General features: G+C 45.7%; 2 protein-coding genes and 1 pseudogene across 2 annotated transcripts; 2 read left to right on the top strand and 1 right to left on the bottom strand.

The window, feature by feature from the left end:
• Nucleotides 1–5366: 5366 nt before the first annotated feature.
• Nucleotides 5367–7264, top strand: Kcnj10 (potassium inwardly rectifying channel subfamily J member 10). The gene has a single exon (XM_059280744.1). The coding sequence runs from the start codon at nucleotides 5367–5369 to the stop codon at nucleotides 6504–6506; it is 1140 nt and encodes a 379-aa protein (XP_059136727.1). The 3' UTR covers nucleotides 6507–7264.
• A 6084-nt stretch (nucleotides 7265–13348) lies between these two features.
• On the top strand, nucleotides 13349–18205 carry Pigm (phosphatidylinositol glycan anchor biosynthesis class M). The gene has a single exon (XM_059280410.1). The coding sequence runs from the start codon at nucleotides 13519–13521 to the stop codon at nucleotides 14788–14790; it is 1272 nt and encodes a 423-aa protein (XP_059136393.1). The 5' UTR covers nucleotides 13349–13518; the 3' UTR covers nucleotides 14791–18205.
• A 4019-nt stretch (nucleotides 18206–22224) lies between these two features.
• On the bottom strand, nucleotides 22225–24216 carry LOC131925712 (ATPase family AAA domain-containing protein 3-like; annotated as a pseudogene).
• Between the last annotated feature and the right edge of the window lie 738 nt (nucleotides 24217–24954).

The raw sequence follows: 24954 nt of genomic DNA, 5'->3' as shown, positions 1-24954 counted from the left end.
CTCTGCTAACTTAACTTAACCTTCCCAGCCCCCATGCAGCAGTGTTAAAACCCACTCTTTTACCATGCTCCTGCCCCGCCCCCCAAGTCAGCTGACCCACAGAAGGGTTGGCATTGAAGTCTCTGAGCTGTCTTTCCTTCACCTTCTGAAAGGATCTGTAAACATTTGCAGCATTAGTCATGCCTGAGTGAGCTTGGATCCCCTCTTCCCTGTCACAGTTCTTCCAGGAAGTCATCTCCGGTGTGGTGCATCAAGGCGGCAGGCCCGCTCAGACCTGTCCAGATGGCACCTTTAGTCATTTCTCCCTTGGTCTTAAAAAAGACTTGCTTCTGGTGGAACAGATGTAGGCATAGTCCATGGCCTTCAATTAAGAGTTCACAGATGGCAAATAAAGGCAAATAAACATTGCAAAGCACTGTGGTATTATAAAGTGGAATTCAGGCAAGAGCATGCTTAGGGTGACGCGGGGGTAGGGGCACGGAGAAAAACTATTCCCCTGAGTGTGAGGAAGGCTTCCAAAGGCATCACTAAACACTTGGTCCAGGCTGTGAAAGGCAGGCGGGAGGTCGTCACACAGGTAGGGAGTTGAACAGTACAAAAGCAGATCCAGAGGTGGAAAGAATCAGACCATGGGGTTTTTCTGTAGAGCTGAAGGCTAAGGATGTGTAGAAGACTGTCAAGGGTAAGGCCAAGATGTGAGTAGAAGCCAGGTGTGGTGGCTTTAGTCCCAGCACTCTGGAGGCAGAGGCAGGTGGATCTCTTCAAAGCCAGCCTGGTCTATATAGAGAGAGAGTTCCAGGATAACCAGGGCTATACAGAGAAACCCTGTCTCAACAAACAAACAAACAACAATAAAAGGAAGAAGAAAGAACGAGTAAGCAGAGACTAACTCACCTCGACTGCCATGCCAAAGGCTTGCAGTTTATCCTAAAAACAATGGAGGACCTTGGCCAATTTCAGTCACAAGAGCTGTCTTGTCTCGTGAGCGATCAAGCACTTGAGAAAGGCAGTGATAAATCCATTCACTCTGCAAGCATACGTGGCTGGCATAAAATGAAAGTGCTTGTAGGTTAGGAAATCTAGCTCTAGGGGGAGCTGACAGTGTGAAACCAAAGATAGGCTTGGTGTTTGCTGGAGGAATGAACATCACCGTCCTCAGGGCTGACCTTTGCTTTAGGGAAAGAATTAGCTCATTTCTCATAGAAGAAAGGAGGCAGGCAGCCGGATTCCAGCTCACACTATTCAGGCTGCTCTTTAGAATGCCAACCCCACAGCATGGTTGGGACTATGTTGGAGAAAGTGCACCCTCTAGAGCAAACAGGATGTATGGTTTTTGGTCGGGAAGCGCAAACCACTTCCAGAACTTTGGCTGGCTTCCTTTCCCCAGAGGCCTGGCCAGCTTGGGGGTGGGTGGAGCTTGCTGATTGTTTATCTGTTTCTGAGTCTGGCCACCCGTGAGAACAAAGTGGCTTGGCTGTAGGAGGTGGCATAACAGCTGGGAACTTCGGATCACAGCTGGAGGTGGCAGATACAAGGGCTGGCGACCTAGACACACAGCTGGAGGCGGCAAATACAACAGCCAGAGGCAACGAAGAAAAGCTAGTGGGTAGCCAAAGTCTCTAGGGCCCTGGAGTCTATAGCCTTAAAACCCTGCCTGCAAAGCTCCAGGCTCTGTCTTCTCCGTGTCAGCAAAACCCCTCAGGTCAGGGTACCAGGTGTTTTGGCCCAGGAGCCCGAAGACCTGGGTTTGGCTTCCCATTTTACCCCTAATTTGCTTGGAGTGATTTTCTCTGAGCCTCAGTTTTCCAATGATGTCCTTCCTGTCCACCTCACAGTGTGGGGATCAAATTACATATTTTATAAAGTAACAGATAACCATAGGCTGTTGTTTGGAGACTGATAAGCTAGGGTTTTGAGAGCCTCCATGCTTCCTGATATGTAGCACCTCCTCTTAACACAAAGCGAGGGCATAGATGAGAGATTCCCTGAACGTCACCACAGAAAGTTCAGGGGTAGAGGTGGGGAGGAGGAAGCCGGCATTCTTGTTTCCCACAGGTGTGGCTGGAAGCTTAATCTTTCTTTCGCTATCCAGTGAGAACGTTCATCTCCTCTGTGAGATCTCTGAAAATAGTGTATAACTTATCTTTGGACATCCAGGGACAGCATGTTCTGTACCTTTCCAGGGACTCTTCACATCTGGACAATCCTGATTATAGTGGTGTCCCCCCCGCCCCCATATAACTCTGGAATCTTCCTCCCTATAGTTCCAACTCGCTGCTCCTGTTTGTTCTTGGAGCTCAGAAAACTAATCTGACCCTTCATTCATGTGATGGTCCCTTAAGCCAAGTATTTTGTACACATCTGTTCTTTCTTCAGATCATCCCTTCTCTTGACAAAATCCGCCTGTTCCCTCTAACTGTTTCCCATGTGATCTGGCCTCGGATTTTTTCATCTCTTGATTGCTGCTTGAGATGGAATACTGAAGATGCGGAATGAACCAAGCAGAGTGGAATCAATTACCTCCTTATTCTAGAGACTTCATTCAACCAAACTAGCTTAAGATTGTATTGCTTTTTGGCATGAATAACTCATACTGGATTTTTTTTTTCTTTGCTGCAATGTTTAAATCTCTCTCTCTCCTCTACCCCACGGTAATGTGACCAAATTACATCTTTATAATCTTAAACTTTCCCAGATCATTTTTGGCCCGAGTGCATAATCCAACATTTATCCTTTTCATTAGGTTTGGCTCACTCATCTGGTTCTTTTTAGGTCCCAATTCTGCCCAGTCCTTGTACACTATCCCAGGTTTGTGCCATCCACACAATTGATGGCCACAATGTTCTCTAGTTTTGAATGAAATTAGTGTCAAGAACATTGAATAGGGCAAGATCAAGGATAAATCTCTTAGCTCCATCAATAGGAAATGAATTCTAGGCTATGGGGCTCTACTCACCAGTACCACTGACGTTTGAAAACCACCTCATTACATTATCCTTCTGGTCATTTTCTCTATCTTATCCCCAAAGGTATAACGACAGATTTTGTTAAAAAACTTGCTGAAGTTACACATTATCTGTATTTTGTTGATTTGTCAATTTAGTAACCTCATCATAGAAGGAAATTAAATTGTTTTGATAAGACTTGTTCTCAGTAAACCCACAGTGAGTCTGACTGACAACTTCCTGTTCTCTTGTTCTGTCTAGTTACACATAACCCTTGTATTTTATTTGAGAATCTTTCCTAGGATCAGTATCGCCCATATCTCTATAGCTTATGAAATATGTTTCATTTTTATTTTATTTATTTTTTAAGATTTACTTATTTATGCATATGAGTGCTCTATCTGCATGTGTGCCTGCATGACAGAAGAGGGCATCAGATCCCATTATAGATTGTTGGGAGCTACTATGTGGTTGTTGGGAATTGAACTTAGGGCCTCTGGGGGAGCAGCCAGTGCTTTTAATCGCTGAGCCATCTCCCCAACCCCTCACTTTTATTTTTGAAAATTAAAATTGTATTATATAATAATAATTATTATATAATTATATAATTTATATATATTATATAATTAAAATTGAATTAAAAATTATATATAAAATTAAATATAAATTATACCCATATATGTGGATTGTGGTAGATGGTTGTTATTATTAGCCCTTTGGAGTATTGAGCAGGGCTTTATTTAAGTTCTAAATAGGAAATATTCAGAGCTATAGAGCTTCCTTTTTGCTTCAAAGGAACCAAAGCCATAGGCAGTGAAGAGCACTGGGGTCTAGCTGAGTAGCAGTCTCCAGTAGGTAAGAGTTTCAGATGGTCTGCAGGCTGGTAAAATGGGCAGACTGGCTGCTTCTGGATGTTCTCGGGACCCTCATCCATTGTTGATCTCCAATTCAGTGCCTGTGTGGGTAGGAGTACATAGACAGGACCACATAACTTAGACTCTTCCAGAGGCAGAGGAATGGGGAAATGCGGGAGTGTGGTAAAGAGCAATAATGAAATACAATGGTTCAGACATACGGGGTGGGAATACAATGGCTGCTCTGATCTCCAAAGAGCCCCAAATCCCAGAAACCATCTTCCTCCTTCTCAGGGGTTCCAGATGTCAGACTCAGAGTCTAAGTGATTAAACTCTTCTCTACTGGAAAAGTACAAAGTTACTTTTTGGGCAGGGACGCCAGACACCTTGTATTAAGTGAACTGTCTCCGGTTTCAGTGCCTGTCCCACTTTCTACTGTCAGGACGAATAGCAGTCTTGAATTTGAGCCCGTGCAGACATAGCTTCTAACCAATATGGAGTCCACCTGCGCCTCACGCAGTCAAGACAGTTTTGCTGCCTACAGTCTGGCATCGCTGTGAACCTGTGGGGAGATGTCGGGGTGCTGACAGGAAGCTTCAGCCGGTTGCTTCCTTCCTGCTTACTGTCTTTGCTGAGATCCGCTCCGTGCTCTTCCTAACACCAAGCGAGACCCTGACTCAGACTTAACTTCTCCCAGGTAGTGCAAACAAATGATGATGATAATGGCGGCAAATGAAGGAGACTGGGTGCTTGAGCAGTAGAAGAATGGATGCCTTCTGCTCTTTTCTCACCCGTGGTTATTAACTCGGGACTGGGAGAGAGAATAGAGAAATTAAAGGTATACGTGCATCTTAAGCAGGACTGTCCTGGAAGGACTTCAGTGGAATAGGTTTTCTTGCCTTGGTATTCATCAGGGGGAGGAGTTTTACTTTGAATTAGGTATCTCCACAGGAGTGGTGTGTGTGTGTGTGTGTGTGTGTGCGCGCGCGCGCACTCGCGTGTGTGCATGCATGCACCACGTGTGTGTGGAGATCAGTAGAGCTCTCGTTTCTACTCTCAGAGACCTGTGCACTTCCTACTCTTCCTTCTCTGTCTCACCTTCTTCCTCAGATCACAAACATTATTACACTGTATTGCAATGATGTGTTTAATTCAGGTCCTCACTAAGCTGTGAGCTCTTAGCAAGAATGCTGTCATTTTCACCTTTGACCTATCAGGACCTCATGCGGTGACTGGCATTTAACAAATGACAAATATTTGCTAGGGTAAATGGCATCCAAATGAAGGTGAGGGGGCTGCTGACAAGATGACTCTGACTCAGCAGGTAAAGGCATTTGCCACCAAGCTTGACCACTGAAGTTCAATGCCCAGGGCCCACATGGTGGGAGGAAACAAAATCCTGCAAATTGTCCTCGGGCGTGATACTTAAGCATCCCCTCCCTCTCCATAAAGAAATATGAGGGATTTTAGAAGGAAATCTTAGTTAGAGCCTTCTCCCATCGGGTGGTGTCTAGGAGGTGGCTGGATTTAGGCAATAACCTCCTTTATGCTGTCCTGCTCCCTGCAGATGACATCAGTTGCCAAGGTCTACTACAGTCAGACGACTCAGACAGAAAGCCGGCCCCTAGTGGCCCCGGGAATACGTCGGAGGAGGGTCCTGACAAAAGATGGCCGCAGCAACGTGAGAATGGAGCATATTGCTGACAAGCGTTTCCTCTACCTCAAGGACCTATGGACGACCTTCATTGACATGCAATGGCGCTACAAGCTTCTTCTCTTTTCTGCGACCTTCGCAGGCACCTGGTTCCTCTTTGGTGTGGTGTGGTATCTGGTAGCTGTGGCCCATGGGGACCTGTTGGAGCTGGGACCCCCTGCCAACCACACCCCTTGTGTGGTGCAGGTGCACACACTCACTGGAGCCTTCCTCTTCTCCCTCGAATCCCAGACCACCATTGGCTATGGCTTCCGTTATATCAGTGAGGAGTGCCCTCTGGCCATCGTGCTTCTTATTGCCCAGCTGGTGCTCACCACCATTCTTGAAATCTTCATCACAGGTACCTTCCTGGCAAAGATCGCCCGGCCCAAGAAGAGGGCTGAGACTATCCGTTTCAGCCAGCATGCAGTTGTAGCCTCCCATAACGGGAAGCCTTGCCTTATGATCCGAGTTGCCAATATGCGGAAGAGTCTCCTCATTGGATGCCAGGTGACGGGCAAACTGCTTCAGACCCACCAGACAAAGGAGGGTGAGAATATTCGGCTCAACCAGGTCAATGTGACTTTCCAAGTGGACACAGCCTCTGACAGCCCCTTTCTCATTCTACCCCTGACCTTCTACCATGTGGTAGATGAGACAAGTCCCTTGAAAGATCTCCCCCTCCGCAGTGGGGAGGGGGACTTTGAGCTGGTGCTGATCCTGAGTGGGACAGTGGAGTCCACCAGCGCCACCTGTCAGGTGCGCACTTCCTACCTGCCGGAGGAGATCCTCTGGGGCTATGAATTCACGCCCGCAATCTCACTGTCAGCCAGTGGCAAATACATAGCTGACTTTAGCCTTTTTGACCAGGTTGTGAAAGTGGCTCCCCCTGGTGGTCTCCGTGATAGCACTGTCCGCTATGGAGACCCAGAAAAGCTCAAGTTGGAAGAATCCTTAAGAGAGCAGGCTGAAAAGGAAGGCACTGCCCTTAGTGTGCGCATCAGCAATGTCTGACTTCCTGGTCTCGCCTCCCCAGCCCTTCGGCCTTTTCCTCTTTCAGTGCCCTGGGAAAAGGAGACTATCTGGGTTCCCTGGAGAACCCCAGAAGCACCCATCCTCTACTTCCCCTTCCTTACCCCGGTGGCCTGTCAGTAGTCCAGACCAACTGGAGTCCTACGTTTTCCTCCCGCTGTCCCCTCGCGCCTCCCTCTACTACTATGCCAAGCACACCACTCTTAAGCCAGGATGGGGGAAGGAGAGGGAAGATTAGGCTGGAATGGCTTGGAAGGCCTCAGCCATGCTTGGAGATTCACATTAGGAGGACCATGTGATTGGATGGCTAGACTCCCCCCAACTCCCCACTACTAGAAAGTGTGATGACTTGAGACCGGAGCCCCCTCAGTCTCTGTTTCCAGCTAGTAAGTCCCCTACGGCAAAGCTCTCTCGGAGAGTCACTTGATGGACTATGCTCTCAGAAATAAAGGCAGCGGAAATCAGGTTTCCCTGGGCTCTCTACCAAATCCCGAAGAAAGAAGCCAGGGCTTGCCATGGTGTATTTCATCTCAGCTGGTAACTCCTGACATAACCTAGACTTTTGCTCATCGTCTTGTTTCCCCTTCCCAGTTCTCAAGTGGATCTTCTCAGGGGTCCCAGTTCTCTCTCAGCCTCTGTTCCCACAGAACTGGGGCTGACCTGAGAAACATCAACAGCCACCACCCCTCCTGCACCCATTCTGGGTTCTGAGGAAGTCAGTTTTAGAACTATTGTTCAAAACTCTGGCCCTGTCCTGGAAAGATTTCTTTTACTGTGTCCTGTGAATGGGAAAACCTTAGCCAATGAGCTCTCTCTCTCTCTCTCTCTCTCTCTCTCTCTCTCTCTCTCTCTCTCTCTCTCTCTCTCTCTCTCTCTCCTCTCTCAATATTTTTTGAGACAGGGCCTCACTATGTAGCTCTGGCTGTCCTTGAACTCACTCTGTAGACCTGGCTGGCCTGGAACTCACAGAGATCCACCTGCCTCTGTTTCCCAAGTACTGGGATTAAGGTGTGAGCCACTATGCCCTGCCGCCAATGCTCTCTAAGTCCAGCGCTCAGGACACACAACAATATCTAAAACCACTCCAGATTACACTGTACAGGGCTCCCCTTCTTCCTTTCCTATCCTTCCCAGACCCCTTCACCCAAGCTTTTGAAGAAAGACAGGGAAACACAGTCATTTCCTTTCTTAACACCGATCCCTTAAAACTAGTCACACACACACACACACACACACACACACACACACACACACACACACACGTCACAGGGCACAGATTCCCCAGGAAAGTTGAACTGACTTCTCAGATTTGCAGATTGCTATGCAGAGCCTCTGGGAACTTGCGATGTTTTTGTTAAGGTTTGGACTGAAGCAGAACTCGGGCTGACAGCCACTATTTTGTTACATCTCCTGTGCCCTTCTGAAAAGTGCCAGCTCTTTTATGAGGCGATGAGGAGAGGGGAGGAACTTACATTCTGATCTCAGCCATTCTGACACGGCATACAATGACGAAAGTCAGGGTCACCTCTGCTCTCTTCTGCCAACGGGACAGTTTCAGGCAAGTTAAAAAGACAAGATCAGACCCAGGCCATTCCTGCTTCTCTGGTGAGGACCGTGGCAGGGGTCAGGGAAGGGCATCATCAGCACCAGGTCCTGTTCTAAAGCCCAAAGCACAAACGAGTTCTGGCTCCACTTAGGTACACAGGAAACCCCACAAGGTGGTTCAGCAGTAATGCCAGCAAGGATGACATAATTGTTGATTTAAGGTGGACTTGACAAATGATGACAAGCTACACACTTACACAGAATGTATACACATATCTGTGCAAAGCCTTGCGGAGAAATCAGGAGATCCTGAGGCTGAACCCATCTCAGCTGGGCACAGTCCTCTTAACATTGGTCTTTCCTTGAACTCAACTAACGGTGGCTTGAAAATGAAGAGCCTTTGCTCAGCTTCTTCTTACTGTGAAACTCTCCATTGTCCTTAAACTCCCATCAAAACGAGAGCCAGAAGAACCTGAACGTCTGAAACAAAGAGCAGCAGGCGAAGAGCCATATACCCAACGCTGTACTTACCGGTGGTGGTCGGTGTGCAGGGACCAAGTGTACTGCGTGTGTGTCTCTTCCCCCCCACTGGCAGTTTTTCCTCTGTCTGGTTTCTTCTGCACAGTGCTGCTTCCCTCCTGAAGGAATTACTCTCTTCCCAGTCCCTTGCCTAAGGCCCAGCTCTCCTCAGATTCTTGGATAACAACGTGAGAAGAGAACACTTTCTGCCTTAACCCTTTTTGAACTTCCTCTGCAACCCCAGGCTTTCCCCTAAGCTGCACTTTAAAATCATGCCGCCCTGTTAATTCGGAATGGCACCCTTCTCCCAGAAGCCCAGTGCTCTGCATGCAAACCACCCCCACTCCCAATTCTAAGTGGTTCTTCGGATCACAGCCAGGCTCCCCTGACCTGGAATCTCTTTTCAGGATATAGGACAAGCTTTAGAAGCAGCCGGGACTGATGAGAAATGGGTTCCCAGTCTGTACCAGCTGTAGACTTGGAATGTCAGGAGGGTAACAGGTAAGGATTTTAGGTGGGGTGGGAGATTTCAGGTGGACAAAACAACCCACGGGGAAGGATATCTAGAGTGTGAAAATGAGAAAGATGAGGCTAAGGGACCTAGTGATGAACCCCAGAGTCTTACTTATGACTGACACAGAAAAGGTGGGTGGAAACTTGGGAAATTGGGATATGATATATATGTTTATCTAAGGAGAAAAACAGAGATAATATATTGAGAGATATGTATATAGATGTACATATACCCAAATATATGGAATGTACAGAAGGAAGTACTCAGACCTTAGCAAAGGGACAAATACCTTGCCTTGGTTTTATGGAGTAGGATACCTGGATTTTCTGTGTTATGGTCAGCAGAGCAGTAGCTGATGGTTTTAAGTTTGATTGATGGAAAAGGGAGGGCTAGTCCCTGTCCCTTTCATAAATAAAGGAGCACCCATTGAGGTCTGATGGACCTGTGATGATAGGACGAGAGAGGAGCCAGGAGGAAATGGGGCAAGGAAATGCCCTATCCACAAAGATCTAGGAAAATCTACCACTCACACTGTTTTACCTATCCCTGGCAATAACATGCCATTGAATAACTTCTAAAACAAGCAAGCAAGCAAGCAAGCAAGCAATTTTCCTGTCCTGAAGTACACTCTGTATTTCCCATTCTTCCACCAGGGAAGGAGCTCTAGCTCTGGGCCTCGTAATTAAAAACTGAGACGCTGAAAATTCAGTATTTGGGAAACATTAAGTGGAAAACTTACCACTAGAGTACGAATGCCAGGACTGATGAGCTGTTGAGCTCAAGATACTCCCAAGACAGAGGCCCGAGCCCATGTACAAACATTCTAAAGAGGGTGCTGTGTATATCATAGTTACAGTCCTGGCAGGGAGGCAGATGGAAGCCTTTAGCTTGGAGGCTCCTCTATGAAGAATGCGGTTTTCATCTTCCCTAGAGGATGATACAATTCTATGGGAGGCTTCTGAAACCACTAAGCTGTGTTTCACTTCATTCCTGCTGCTCCCTACTGCCCCCTCCCCGCTTCCAGAAACCCACTTCAGCTAGTAAAACTATGCAGGGGTTCCCCTGAGGTCAGCAGAGAAAGAAAAGCAGTCATAACATAGCTACTGTCCAGGAACACTGCACCTTCTCCATGGCTGCTACCACAAACCTTTACCCCCGCGAGCTAACTTAGTTCCTTTGCACAAATAACACATTACCTAGGCTGTACTGTTAGCGGGGCTTCCAGGCCCACTATTGGCCGATGCTACTGAAGCAGGAATATCTAGGGATGATTTTTCTACGCACTGCATTAAAAACTAAACCAGGTCAAATGTATTTAGAAACAAGATGTGTGAGGTATTTTTGGTTTATTTTTTGTCTGTTCAGAAGAAACTACTAAATAAACTGGATAAATCTCTTGTTCTCACTGTATCTTCTTTTAGAAATCACAGCCTTTCTTGTTATCAAGGTTTGAATTCATAGGCTGACTTATGGGAGAGGAGGGCTCAATTAGGCTCTGCTGGAAGAACTTCTGGTCATGAGGCCAGCCTTTCCTGCTGACTTTCCCTTACACTCATCATTTCATTAATACTATCCCCCAACCCTTCCAATCCTTTTCTTGCTCTTGCCCTTATTAAGATACTTTAACAAGTAAATTCCAAACTCAGTTTTTAAATCTTTAAAAATATTATTTATTTATTTATTTATTTATTTATTTATTTATTTATTTATGTGTAGGTGTGCAAGGGCTTGTGGACATTAGAGAACAACTTTCTGGAGTCTGTTCTCTCCTTCCACTACATGGGCTCTGGGGAGTCAAACTCAAGTCACATTTGGCAGCAAGCATCTTTACCCGATGAGCCAGCTCTATGGCTTGAAAATCCAGTTCTTCTTCTTTTTTGTAAAATTTATTTATTTTATTTTATGTGTATGGGCATTTTGCCTGCATGCATATATATGTGCACCATGTGCAGGCCTGGTACCATGGATCCCCTGGAACCAGGGTTACAGTCAATTGTGAGCTGCCTTGTGGATGCCAGGAATTGAACCCGGGTCTTCTAGAGGAGCACCCAGTGCTCTTAACCACTGAGCCATTTCTCCAGCCTGAAAATCCAGTTCTTAAAGGGCAAGACTTAATAAATACTAAGATTTAAGAATCTGAAAACTGGCTCAAATAATTCCAGCAGTCAAATTGGTCTGGATCTGGGACACTGTCTCTTTTAGATGGTGATGTTTGAGTCCATTTTTTTTTCCTTTCACACTAGGAAATAAATTTGGATGGTTTTCCTTACACATCCTCAAGAGTCTGGAAGTCCAATTTAAGCAGAAGGCATTTCTGTCCCCAAGTAATGGATTTCTCATCTATTCTTACCTAGCATGAGCCTGAGAAAGTCGTGGTCAATATCCAACCCCAAACACTCTGGCAAGAAACAACAAGTTATAGTCACTTGACTCTTGGTCCTTAAGATGGAAGGACAAAGGGGGCAGGGGAAAACTGGGTCCCTCATCAACAAGTGAGTCATAAGACAAATGTACAAGATGTATGAAATAACCAGATTCCAAATCTGTAGTTCTTACACACTTGTGAGAAATAAGTGATACATAACAAATATAACCAAGGGTGAAGCATTTAGCATATGCTAATACAAAATAGATAATTAATATATTCTAAAACATAAAATCAGTGGAAAACACTTCACAGGGTCGGACACTAAAGGCAGGGAGTGACATCTGTTCAAGAGTTCTGCTATTTTCTGCATTTCACTCATCTGACTCAGGGACAGGCTGTTTCTTTTGGTTTGTTGTTTGCTTATCTTCCTGAATTGGGTGTCTCTCCTATTTACTAGGCCAGCCCTAGAGGATAAATACCTGAGGCTTTTCTGCCAAAATTCCTAAAACAACCTACCCAGAAGAACCCTTACTTAATCTCCAGACATCTCTCTCATATTCTCTACTGATGCTAAGCTTCACTTACCTATAACTCACAAAGGAAAAATAACAAATCAGGGATATAAAGAGTAACAAAGAGAGAGGATATCAAACAGATTTCAAGATGAGATTAAGAAGATAAAACAGAGAGAAACTACAAGTTGCAAATCAGCATTTTACCTCCAAGTTCATCACACAACAATTAAGATATGTTGGGTTAGACAGACCTACTTTCAATTCAGTTCTGCTACTAGTTGGCTATGTGACTACGTAAACTCTGGTTTTCCTCATTTGGTAAAGGTAAAAATATCTACTTTCCGTTAAAAAGTAATTAGTACGTCTGACAATTGTAAATAAATCCTTAACAAACAACTATTATGAATCATAATGGTTATGTATTATCACTATATATATGGCCAGTGCATGGTGTAGTTATTAATCTACAACATATACTTACATCAAGGCATATTAAAGGTAGAAATATCAGAATATAAGGTTAATATGGCTCCTTCAAAGGATAAACGTGAAGTGTAGGATGAGAGATGCATGTCCAGACTGAGTGGAGCCACCTCTATACTAAGCTGCAAGACTTTCCCTAGGAGCAGGCTCAATTTGTAAGATCAAGCCAGTCAGCCTGTGTCAGAAAAGTACAAAGAAATAAAGATATACTTTCTACTCTCAAGAACACTACAATGTAGTTGAAACTGGAAATACTCTGAAAGTATGACGTTCTTAAAAGCCGATTATAAGTGCATTAAGTAACAAGAAGAAGAAGAAGAAGAAGAAGAAGAAGAAGAAGAAGAAGAAGAAGAAGAAGAAGAAGAAGAAGAAGAAGAAGAAGTAGTAGTAAAGAGTTGGAGTCCTGGCAAGAAATTAATAGCGGTAGGGTAGAACTGGGTGGGTGAAGGGCAGATTTTGACTTCGGTGAAGGGAGTTGAAGGCACTCCAGGGGTGTCAACATAGACAACAAGTAGGAGGAACATTCCTATCAGGGGTAAAAGCCTGAGAACTATTTTAGGTTTATTTCCTTTCCGTCTCCATTTTTCACTCAGTAGCCAGCAGGTCATAGCTCATTCTGGGCCGAAAGGTCCTCCTCGGTTGACCTGAGCTGGGGACATGGGAGCACCAGTTACTAAAAACAAAGTTCACTCCGCTCCACAACACCTCAGCCACTCCGGGCTTTCCGGCCAGCGGAAATGTGGCCCGATGAGGGACCGGAAACCCCTCCTCCGCCGGAAGCGAGGCAGCTAGGGGGAGGCAAGACAGCCAATCCCGAGGAAGATAATTGTTCCGCGGGGAGGGGCGGGGAGGACGACGGAGAATCCGCGCGAGGCCGGAAGTAGCGTGGGGGCGGGGCTTCGTGCCGGAAGTGGCCGGCCCCGGGTTGTTTCGGTTTGCACTCGAGCGGAGGAGATGCTCGGGGAGTCCGAGCGGAGTGAGCCGGAGGACGGCTGAGAGCGAGGGGCGCGGGGTGGAGCCGGCGCCGGGCGGCCGGCCCGCAGTCAGACCATGAGCTACACCAGGCACTGGGGGGAGTGGTTCCTGAACCTGCGGGTGCCCCCCGCCGGGGTGTTCGGCGTGGCCTTCCTGGCCCGGGTCGCCCTGGTTTTCTACGGTGTCTTCCAGGACCGGACCCTGCTCGTGAGGTACACCGACATCGACTACCACGTGTTCACGGACGCCGCGCGCTTCGTCACGGAGGGGCGCTCCCCTTACCTGAGGGCGACGTATCGCTACACCCCGCTCCTGAGTTGGCTCCTCACGCCCAACATCTACCTGGGCGACCTCTTCGGCAAGTTCCTCTTCATCAGCTGCGATCTCCTCACCGCCTTCCTCGTGTACCGCCTGCTGCTGCTCAAGGGGCTGGGGCGCCGCCAGGCCTGTGGCTACTGCGTCTTCTGGCTGCTGAACCCCTTACCCATGGCGGTGTCGAGCCGGGGCAACGCCGACTCCATCGTCGCCTCCCTGGTGCTCACGGCCCTGTACTTAATCGAGAAGCGCCTCATCGCGAGTGCCGCGGTGTTGTACGGGTTCGCGGTGCACATGAAGATGTATCCGGTGACCTACATCCTCCCCATAGCGCTCCACTTGCGACCCGAGCGCGAGAGTGACGAGAGTCTCCGGCAAGCCCGCTACTCTTTCCAGGCCCGGCTGTACGACTTCCTCAGGAGGCTGTGTAGCTGGGCCGTGCTGCTCTTCGTAGCGGTGGCGGGACTCACGTTTTTGGCCCTGAGCTTCGGTTTTTACTATAAGTACGGCTGGGAGTTTTTGGAGCACACCTACTTGTATCACCTGACTAGAAGGGATATCCGCCACAACTTCTCTCCGTACTTCTATATGCTGTATTTGACGGCAGAGAGCAAGTGGAGTTTCACCCTGGGGATTGCTGCATTCCTGCCACAGTTCATCTTGCTTTCAGCCGTGTCTTTCGCCTATTACAGAGATCTTGTCTTCTGTTGTTTTCTTCATACATCCATTTTTGTGACTTTTAACAAAGTGTGCACCTCTCAGTACTTTCTTTGGTACCTCTGCCTTCTGCCTCTGGTGATGCCACTCGTGAGAATGCCTTGGAAAAGAGCCATAGTCCTCTTACTGTTGTGGTTTATAGGGCAGGCCTTATGGCTGGCCCCTGCCTATGTTCTAGAGTTTCAAGGAAAGAACACCTTCCTGTTCATTTGGTTAGCTGGTTTGTTCTTTCTCCTGATCAACTGTTCCATACTGATTCAGATTATTTCCCATTACAAGGAGGAGCGCCTAATAGAGAGACTCAAATATGACTAATGTGTGTTCTGGATCTTCTGCAACTTCTATTACATTCTGATTGTTGTGTATGGACTAGAAAAGCTGTGGAAGTTTTTCCTCCCTGAACATTCTAAGCACTCCAGTGAAAGTTCCTTGGTTCCAATAGAAATTAAAACCAGTGTTGGCCTTATATGTAAAGGGGACCCGATAGTCAAAGTCCATCGTCTAGAAAGTCTTAGGACTCATTTGTTTGATGAAAAGTAGAGGTTTCTTGTTTGGCTGTTGAAAAGCCGATGAACCTAGAAGATGCTGAAATGTTTTTGTACAGTAGAGAAATAGACAAAAGGTTTCCAGCAGTGTTTGTTCCCGTTACAGTGTGCTGCTGCTGTACCTCAGCCCACCTTTTCTTTCTACAGTTCCGACAGCTGTGAAGATTTACCAAGTTCCCAAAGTACAGCATTTTTACATATAGAGTATTAACACTACCATGCTTAATTGGGAAAGTGTTAAATTTTTGTATTAAATGTCGGGGCTTAGAGATAAACAATCCAAAGAATTTAAATTGTGATTATGTATTTGTTTTGTAATACAGTTTTTCAGCGATAGTACCATTGGTATTCATTTTACACAAAAAGATTAAATTTAAACTCATCCATCTTTAGACCCGAGTTTTTAAAAAAGAAATTGAACACTTACGATATTTATATACTTACCCTTTTTCTAATTGCTAAAAAGATTTTCATCTAGGGTTTAAGCTGAGTATTGTCTGTTTTAAAAGTAGTAGAATTTAGGTGATAAAACCTACAAGTTTTGGTAAAATTCCATTTGCTCTAGTCTGGTTTTTATCACCTAAATTGTTATATTGTTCATAAGGCGTCTCCCAGTTTAAATCCCACACTCTGAAAATTCCGTGACGGGAAGGCAGGCAGACTCCTGGAAAGCGTAAGGGCATCCTTAGGACTCACTGGTCTAGATGAAGAGGCTGCAAGGGACGTGAGGAATTGCGGAAATGAGGCTTTGGTGGGCAAGTCTTTTTACTTACCACTTTAACATTTCTTGGGGAGGGGCTGCTTTCTCAACTGTATGAATAAGCATCCTGGAATATTTTTAGAAAAGACAGAGCCCATCTAAGTTGAGGGCTTCCTACAGTCAGTCAGTAGATGAGTGCGGTTTTGTGATCATGATCTAAAAAAACTAGTACATTGTTTTTTCAGAGTTAAAAATAACAACAACCACAAATTCCTGAAAACAAATATTGCTCTAGAAAAGTAGGGGTTTTTGTTTTTGTTTTTTATTTTGTTTTTTTTTAATGTCAAGGCAAGCCTAAAAAGCCTCTGAGGATAAAGTATTTATAGGCCGGTCAAGTTTCCTATTCCTCCCGAACTCATAACTCAAGAGCCCATTGTTTAAGACAGTTTAGTGGCGTTCCAAGTATGGTACATGACCCTTTAAAAATTATTATTATGGGCATTAAAACCAGGGCCTCAGCATTCTAGGCAAATATTCTGCCACTGAGCTATGTATCCAACTCCAAGTGAATTTTTGAAGGGAAAATTTGAGGAAGGAAAGTATACTGCAGGTGTTTGTATAGGCCTGACTTCTTTTGTTGTTAGACAATCTTAGTCCAGGCTGGCCTCAGACTTACTTTATAGTCCAAGATAACCTCAGCCTCCTGATCCTCATGCCTCTACCTCCCAAGGGCTGAGATCACAGTCCTGTGTCACTGTGCCTGGCTCAGAAATTCTTTATCAAAGAAATGCAAGTGTTTCTTAAGAGATGCAGTTTATTTGCTGCGAAACATTTATTTTTTTATTACTTGTTTTATGTATATTGTTGTTTTGCATGTATGTCTGTGTATCATGTGCCCAAAGTACCCAGAAGAGGGCACTGAATTTCCTAGAACTAGAGTTACAGATGGTGTTGAGCCACTGTGTGGGTGCTAGGAATCAAACCAGATTCCTCTGGAAGAGCAGGCAGTACTCTTAACCACTGAGCCAACTCTCTAGCTCCCTGTTGCAAAACATTTAATAAGTTAATTGGAGAAATGACTTGATTTGGTCTCATGGATTTTTACCTTTTTTGTTGTTGTTTGTTTTTCGAGACAGAGTTTCTCTGTATAGTTTTGGTGCCTGTCCTGGACCTTGCTCTGTAGACCAGGCTGGCCTTGAACTCACAAAAGATCTGCCTGGCTCTGTCTCCTGAGTGCTGGGATTAAAGGTGTGCGCCCCTGCTGCCTGGCCTGGATTTTACTTTTGCTTTGCGGCTTTTAAAATTTTTATTTGGGGACGAGGCACAAGTATCATGGCCTGTGTGTGGAGGGCAGATGCACCTGTGACGTCAGAGGAAAACTTGTGGCAGTTAGCTTTCCTCTTTCCACTGTGCTGGCCCTGGGGATCAAACTTGGGTTGTCAGCCTTGGCAGCAGGTGAGCTGTGGATCGCTTTAGCTTATTTTCATTGATGATACCTGTTGTTTCCTTATTAGTCCTTGAGTAATTCGTTAAATTGTGTATCTCTTTGCCTTATTTTCTGCATAATTCTCTTGTTCCTATACTACCTACATTGTCTTTCTGTCACTGTAGCAAAGGCCTCGTGTAAATCAGCTTGTAGAGAGAAAGGGCTTATTTGGAGCCATGGATTTAGAAGTTTCAGTTGGAGATTGGTTGGCCCTGTTGCTTCAGGCCTGTAACGAGGTAGCATATTGTGGCAGGGAGAACATGCTAAGACAAATTATTCACCTCACTGGGGGTGCAGAAGATAGGAAGAGACAGGGGTTTTTAGTTCCCTTTGAGGGCTCCCCAATCCCTTAAAGTCTCCCTTTGGGCATGACCTAGTTTCCACAGCTTCCCAATAGTGCCACAGGTAAGGGAGCAAGCTTTTGTTACATGGGCCTTTGTGAGGAGAGTTCAGGTCCATGCTACAGCATCACTGTGTAAAACTGGTAAGACTGATTTACAGACAAGCATTAGTTATTAGATTAAGAGTAATGTTCTCCAGATAGTGTTCTAAACAGAGCACTGTGTATTTTCTTCTGTAACTGCTTTTTTGATGTCTCCAAAATGACCTTAAAGGCCTCAAGTTAAATTCCCTGGGTTAGGTTCATTATTGTCTTCGTTTTGTTTTGTTGTTGTTGCTGTAAGAGATAGGGTCTCCTGTAACCCAGGCTGCCCTCAAACTTGCTATGTAAAGAGGCTGGCCTTGAACTCCTTAGCCTCTTGAATCTACCTCCCAAGTACTGGGATTAACAGGTGTGCTGGTTGTTTGGATTAGTTTCTTTGGAAAAGCTGTGATAATCATCCACTACTGCCAACTCAGCAAAAGAACTCTTAAAACCATGGATCGCAGTTACTGACTTCTCACCATCCGGGTTTTATAAGTAATGTAATAATGTTTGATAAGTTGTGTAAAACTTGTCCTTTAATTAATTTATGGCTGAATATATTGTTTTATTTTTGACATCACTGTTATATTACCAACTCTCTTGCCATCTGTGCTGTGAGTTACGAGTAGAAAAGAAAACTATAAAAAAATTCTACTTGTGGTGGTCTTTAAATGAAATCTCTGGTCATTACCCTCATGCTTTACTATTGTGCATGTACACGTGTGTGTGTGTGTGTGTGTGTGTGTGTGTGTGTGTGTGTGGTGTGTGTACGTGCGCGCAAGTGTGCATCAGCCTTGGTTATCATTCCACAGCACCATCCACTTGATTGTATTTTTTTTTTTTTTCTGAGCTGAGGACCGAACCCAGGGCCTTGTGCTTGCTAGACAAGCGCTCTACCACTGAGCTAAATCCCCAACCCCATTCTTGTTTTTTTTTTTTTTTTTTTTTTGGAGCTGGCCAGGTTGGCTAGGTTGACAGTATGGCTTTTTTTCTTTTCAAGACAGGGTTTCTCTGTGTAGCTTTGCACTTTTCCTGGAACTCACTCTGTAGACCAAGCTGGCCTCGAACTCACAGAGATCCGCCTGCCTCTGCCTCCCAAGCGCTGGAGTTAAAGGTGTGCACCACCACTGCCCAGCTCTGCCTGTCTCTGTTTTGACAGCATTGGGATTCTAAGTAAATGTCACCGTACCTGACTTCCCCCCTCCCCCCCTTTAAACATTAGCCATATAACCATTACTTTTCCTAGTCAAAAACAATTGGCAACTAAGAACCTTCCCTTTCATAACTGTTGAACACATACTTTTGTGAACAATTCTGTCTCTCTCTTAAAAACACACCCCCCACCCCCCACCCCGACCCCGACAGGGCTTTACTGTGTAGCCCTGGCTGTCCTGGAACTTACTTAGTAGACCAGGCTGGCCTCAAACTCAGCTCTGCTGCCTCTGCCTCCCAAGTGCTGGCATTAAAGGGGTGTGCCACCACTGCTTGACTAGAAAACAAATTCATCATCCTTGTGTTTTATGGCAAACTTTATAGATGAGAAAAAATTTAATATCCATCCTTTCCTCACTCAGTGACAATAGTTGCTTAATTGATTTTGTATTGTGTTAATGGTTTTTCATGGTTAATCAATTTAGGGTATTACTCTGCCACAGCTTAATGTTTATGACAACACTTCAGATTTGTTATTTGTACTTGTTTTATAGATGAGCAAAGTTTTAAAGATTAAATGGCTTGATAATAAATGACAGAACTAGAATTTTAACTGAATTCTTGTGACTAAAATAACCTGCTCTTTTCACTGTGTTTTAGATTTTTCAGTGACCAGACCTAGCAGATAATTTCTGCAAAATTAGTGGGACTCAACACTTAACTCTGGCAGATGTCTTGACAGTCAATTTGACCTTCCTGATGTGTATTTGTATAAGGGGTAGTTCTTCAACTGTACCGTGTGTGTGTGTTTAACTGTTTGTTCTATGTATATGAGTTTTGCAAACATGTATATCTACCATGTATGTGCTTGGTACTCCTCAGAGTCCAGAAGAAGATGTTGGATCCTCTGGAAATGGAGTTACAAATGGTTGTTGTAAAGGGCCCCAAAATAGCTTGACCACACAGCAGCCATGACAGGCTTAGGGGCCTAGACACAGCTTCTGTGACAGGCTTACTGGCAGGCAACACCCAGATCCAGGAAAAGCCTTAAGCTGATACCACCCAGGGATCCACACAGGGATGAGGAAGTACCTGACATCCCAAACATTCCAACCACTAGATAAGGTGGCCAGAAGTCCTTGAGACTAGCACACACCTACAGATACCCCTAGACAATTATCAGCCAACCAGGGTCCTGGACCCTGGAAATCCCCTCACCCCAACCTCTGCTACGATAAAAACTCTGCCCAACCTGAGGTCAGGGCTCTCTGCTCTCACCGCTGTGTCGGACAGACAGAGGGACCAAGCTCTGGAGCTTGAAATAAAGGCTCTTTGCTTTTACATGTGGGATTCAGTCTCCGTGGTGGTTTTTTGGGGGTCCCTACGACCTGGGCATAACAGTTGTAAGGTGATGGGAAATGAGCCCATGTCCTCTGGAAGAGCAGCAAGTGCTTTTAACTACCAGGCCACCTCTACCCATTTCTCTTGTTCTGTTCTCCCCTACACCTCTCTCCCACCCCCCACCCCCCACCCCTGTCCCCGCCCCGCCCCTCTTTTGAGAAACCACCATACTGACTTGCCTGATAGCCGCTCCAGTTTACTCTCATAGCAGTTTGCATCCTCACCTGGGTTAGTTTTCTTGACTTTAGTCATTCTGACTAGGATGAGGACAAACCACACTGTACATTGCAATGTGAAATCGCATAGTTAAAAGAATGGACATTTATATAGTTAGAAAAGTGTCCTAGGCTGATTAAGAGAGCCCGGATCATACAGCCTAGGTTTAGATCTTGAACAATATCTTCACATCTAGATACATGGTTTTTCCATCTGTAAAATGGGGATGAAAATATAATCAGAGAATTGCTTGGTAAGAGTTAAATTAAGCTGGGCATAATGGTGTGGGGGGATCTGCCCCCACCTTTTTCCCCCAGGGTACTCTTGAGTGAAGGATAAGAGATTTTTTTAGATAGAGATATGGGGAGGGGGGGGGAATAGATAGAAACACAGGATAGCCTCGGAGGGACTGGATCCTTAACTATTGGCCCCTTTTGTCTCTTCTAAAGGGCTTTTTAAAGGAATGCCAAGGTGTGGAGCAAAAGACCTCCTCCCCCCAGCACAGCCAAGTGCAGACCCTTCCAAACACCTGGTAACCACGCACATGGTCAAGCAATCCTCTAATGCAGCTCTGCTGGGTAAAGCAAGCTCAGATGTCACTGGGAAACCTTTGTGGGACTCCACAGTGGTGCACACCTTTAGTCCTAGCACTTGGAAGGCAGAGGCTAGCAGGTCTCTGTGAGTTCAAGGTCAGTCTGGTCTATGTAGTGAGTTCCAGAACAGCCAGAGCTATATAGTGAGTCCCTGTTTTGAAAAAAGTTGAATGAATTCGCCTAGCATTCTTAGCTAGCACAGAACAAGTTACTAAATATTGGAGGTAAATATGTAAAGAAGAAAAACACTAAGACACACTCTAGTCTTCCAGTTAGTAAACGGGCAAGTGAACTGAAAAGCAGTTCTTGAAGAAGCAAACTGACAATAAACACTTAAAGGGAAATGCAGGTTAAACCTGCTCTCGAAGTTCGCCCTCACTCTAGTCAGAATGGCTAAAGTTGAAAAGATGAACCCAGGTGAGTGTAAGGACTATGTCCTTAATTATGTCACTAGCCTGCGAGGGCTCCCAGCCTAAAAAGCGCACATGGTCTCTTTGTGTTCTCTCTTTCCTCACTCTCTCCTTCCATATTCTAATCCTCCTCCACGAGGTCTCTCTCTCTCTCTCTCTCTCTCTCTCTCTCTCTCTCTCTCTCTCTCTCCCCCTCTCTCCCTCTCTCTCTCAATAAAGCTCTAGAAAGGTAACTGTGGCTCGTGACTCTTCCGTCACCCATACATCCAGCACTCTCCTCTGTCGGCATGGCCGCTGCCCGCTGCTTAACCGACAGTGAGGATGTAAGCTGCAGCTGACAGTGAACTGGAACAGCTACTGTGGGAATCCGTGGTTTCTCAAAAAAGCAAAACTACCATGTGGACCAGCCCAAAGTCGAACTTAAGTTCTTCCAGAGATCCTTGTTCATTTATGTTTATTGCCGCACAATTTACAATTATATAAGAAGTATCACCAGTGAATAAAGAAAATGTGATACACACCCCTGAGTTTTATTCAGCTGTAAAAAAGTCATGTCATTTGCATGGAAAAGGATTGAATTGGAATTATGTGTATATTATATATACATGTATGCACACACATATTAGATGGTGGGATGAGAGGAACAGATTATTCTAGAGTTCCAAAGTAGACCCAGCCTTAAAGCTTTGTAGGTGTTTGCTTTTTTATATTTATTTATTTATTTATTTATTTATTTATTTATTTATTTATTTATTTATTTATTTATTGCAAATCAGTCACAGTTTTATTAGATTCTGGATTTAAAAGGTCCAGTCAAGGGGCAAGGTGGCAGCTCTGAATCCTGGATGCCACCGGCTAGGGGCTGTCTAGCACCAGATCCACTCTTATCAAGTAAGGACTGGGCCCGTTCTTGGCACAGATGTATACAGGGCAGGTGCAATGTCCAGGAAGGAGAGGCCCTTCCTGCCTTTAGTCTGGTCCCTGCAGGTCCCAGTTCTGCTGGCATGGCCATAGCTACTGGCCTGTGATACAGCACTCTGCTCCCTCTCTTCTCTGATCTGGGCTTGTAGACAAGTCTCACCAGTGTACTTGGGCGCAGGAAGGCAGTGTGCCTTCATCTGCCAGCACTCACACAGAGAGAAACAGACTAGGAGGTGCGGGAGCCAGAGAAGCTGACACCACCAGCATCCCACAGGTGGGCAAAGGCGTTCCGGACAGTGTTGGCCTCTTACAGAGGCCAAAGAAGACAGGAAAAAAAGGGAGGAACAGTGTGGTCACAGAGACTGTCTGTCCCCGGTCAGGTGTACAAGGTGTCCAGGTCCAGCTCAGCAGTTGAGGAGTCAAGGACACGGTGGCTTGCTAGTCTCAAGATTGGGTCTCTCTACTTTAAGCCACTGCATCTTCTGCTGGTGCTGCTGAACAGCATCCTGGACACGGGCGTCCATCATGGCCTCTGTGAGGACCCCATCCTCAGAGGCATATGCCATGGCCTGCCATGCCACAGCAAGCTGAGCAATCTCCCGGCTTGACATCCCCTCCGTCAGCTGGGCGACCTCTGAGCACTTCTTTCCATAGTCAAACTGGGCTACCTTCAAGCGTTGCTTTCCTTCTGTGGCCGGCTTAAGGACATACTTGTCAAAATACATTCTCACCAGGCGCTCTCGCTCCTCCCGCTGTGGCAGGGCAAAGCAGACCATCTTGTCAAAACAGTCATTGATGGCCCAGTAAAACTGCTCAGGTTGGTTACTGGCCAGGACCAGCATGAACTTACTACTATGCTGTCCTGTCCTGTGTAGGAATGCATTCAGAGTGGCCCTGAGGTCTTCACTTATCTTTTCAGTTGCTCTCTTCCTGAGGAAGGCATCTGCTTCATCCACAAAGAGCAGGAGGCCTCATCGGCTGATGCTTGCCCAGTCGAAGACTTTGTGCATGGCGGTCACACCCTCCCGCCCCATGGGGGCCACGTCCCCGCCTGTCATGATGGCGTAGTCCATGCCTGAATGCAGTGCGAGTTTCTTGGCAAACAGTATCTTGCCAGTCCCTGGTGGTCCATACATTAGAACATTTCTACACAGGCTTTTGTTCTTCTTGGTAATTCTTGTTGCGATGGCAATATCTCGTACCCGTGCCTCCAGGCTAGGACTGAGGATGACACCCTCCAGTGCGTCCTGGGGTCTGCTGACCAGTCGTCTGCTGACCTGGATGGGATGCCTCAGTGCCTCCAGCACTGAGATGCGGGAGGTCTCCCTCACCAGGGAGGGCTTTCCCAAGTGTGCCTCAATATACTGACCAGCAACAGCAGTAGCATTCTTAGCAGAATAGACTTCAACAGCTAGTAGTGTCAATCCAGTCACCGTGGCTGTCACTTTGTCCCAGTCTGTCACAAAGGCACGGAATCCTTCACCAAACAAGGTGCCAGCTGTCTTGATAGACTCCAAGATGGTCTGGTGGTGTTCAGCAGCCTTGAGGCGAATCTGTTCTCGGATTATGTCTGCATTCTCTTGATCAGCCTTGGCCCGTGCTCGGGCCTCAGCTTCTACCCGCAACATCTCATTCTTATGCCACAACTCCATCTCTCGCTCCACAGCGGCTCGACGCATGGCCTCCTGCTTCTGCACAGACTCCTCTTGTTTCCTTAAATTCTCTTCATTCAGAAGTTGCTGAGGAGTCGGTGTTTGCTTTTATTAAGCCTTCTTAAATGTGCATCAAAGAAATGGGTTTCATTATGATATTCATATGTCCTTTTTTCATGGCTCTTTCTCCCCTACCCCCTGCTGCTGGTCTCCTCCTCTCTAGTAGCCCTTCTACCTTCATGTCACATTTCTTTTTATTAAGTCTTTTGATCTTTTGAAATGGTCTCACTATGTAGCTCTGGCTGTCCTGGGACTCACTATGTAGACCAGGCTGTCCTTGAACCCCCAGAGATCCACCGGCCTCTGCTTCCCAAATACTGGAATTAAAGAAATGCAGTACTATGCCTGGCCCTCATGTCACATTTCCACTGCCCTCTTTTTCTCCCCCTCAGAACCTTGAATCTCTTTCCCTCATTATGGTTCCCTTCATTACTCATGACCTATTCCCACCCACTCACATACATAGTTAAAATTTAGGCCCTGCATTATGAGAGAAAACATAATTTCTAGTTCTATCCTTTTCCTTGCAAATGCCATGATTTCATTTTTCTAATTTAGGTGAACCTGAGAGTAGTATAGCTAGTTTTATGGTAGGGTGTGTGTGTGTGTGTGTGTGTGTGTGTGTGTGTGTGTGTGTGTTTGTGAGTATGCATGCAAGGAACTTGGATTTATATAAAAATTATTTGACTTCCTGTTTTTATAAATTCCTTTTCATCTTGACCTAGTGAGTCAGTAGTTATGTTCACAAAATAACAGATACTTCAAATGTCTGGCTCAGGCTGGGTAGATTTGTACTTCTGTATCCCCGCCATACATTAGCTGATTTTTTGTTGTTTTGTTTTTTATTTATTTTTTTGTTTTTCAAGACAGGGTCTCACTATGCAGCTCTGGCTGCCCTGGGACTCACTCTATAGACCAG

This window comes from Peromyscus eremicus, chromosome 15, assembly GCF_949786415.1.
Source record: "Peromyscus eremicus chromosome 15, PerEre_H2_v1, whole genome shotgun sequence".
Classification (NCBI taxonomy): Eukaryota; Metazoa; Chordata; class Mammalia; order Rodentia; family Cricetidae; genus Peromyscus; species Peromyscus eremicus.
This window is presented reverse-complemented; position numbering and strand designations above follow the sequence as displayed.